Raw genomic sequence first — 733 nt, 5'->3', positions numbered from 1 at the left:
GTCATTCTTTAGCGGACCGGTAAAGTAGGATGTTTTCTTTAAAAAAAATCCAGAGCTTCCCCGTGTGCAACACGGCATTGTCATGAAGGGCTGTGCTCAACTGCGTCGCCTCTGCTTACATGTACTCTACAAGTCAAATTAACCCGTGTCGTGTCATTCCACAATTTGACTCTTTACCGACTAAAACGATTTGTTTGAAGGGTTGTTTATTTTAAAGTATGCACTTCAACATACATGTATTGCCATTTAATTTGCTGCATTTATCAGCTACGTCCTCTTCGGGTTCGCGACCGTCACAACATGAAAGCGCGTTCCGTACGGCAAGCGGTACGGCTTAAAATCCTGGCAAACACAACGCCTCGGTCAGTTCAACGCGCATACAATTTGGGTCACAAACGTCATACCTCGGTCGCCTGGAAAGTATCGATGAAGATGATCTCGCCGCAAATGTATGCGGGCGGCGTGCGATCGCTACCAACACCCAAAATCGCCGCTTGAATCGACTCGTTTGCCAGGTAATAATTTGGAGCTCCTTCGTTGAAAGCCACGTACGGCAACTTCCCGCCTTTTAGGAAAAACAACGCCAGTGAACTGATCTGAAAGCTACGAAACGATATCCGTTGGTGCTCCTTCGAATCATGAGAAACCTCAGTAGAAGGCTGCTCATTCGCAGCTCCGTGTAGTCCATTTTCCTCGACATCACTGGCCACTGTGCGTCCAGTGAGGACCTGAG

General features: G+C 47.7%; 1 protein-coding gene across 1 annotated transcript; it reads right to left on the bottom strand.

Moving 5' to 3' along the window:
- Nucleotides 1–267: 267 nt before the first annotated feature.
- Nucleotides 268–700, bottom strand: PITG_20906 (uncharacterized protein; the record flags this gene model as incomplete). The annotated part of the gene is made up of 3 exons (XM_002895298.1): nucleotides 268–342; nucleotides 405–603; nucleotides 648–700. 3 exons carry the CDS (start codon nucleotides 698–700, stop codon nucleotides 268–270), a joined length of 327 nt encoding a protein of 108 aa, XP_002895344.1.
- Nucleotides 701–733: the final 33 nt, after the last annotated feature.

Source organism: Phytophthora infestans, genomic scaffold (assembly GCF_000142945.1).
Source record: "Phytophthora infestans T30-4 supercont1.205 genomic scaffold, whole genome shotgun sequence".
Taxonomy (NCBI): Eukaryota; Oomycota; class Peronosporomycetes; order Peronosporales; family Peronosporaceae; genus Phytophthora; species Phytophthora infestans.
This window is presented reverse-complemented; position numbering and strand designations above follow the sequence as displayed.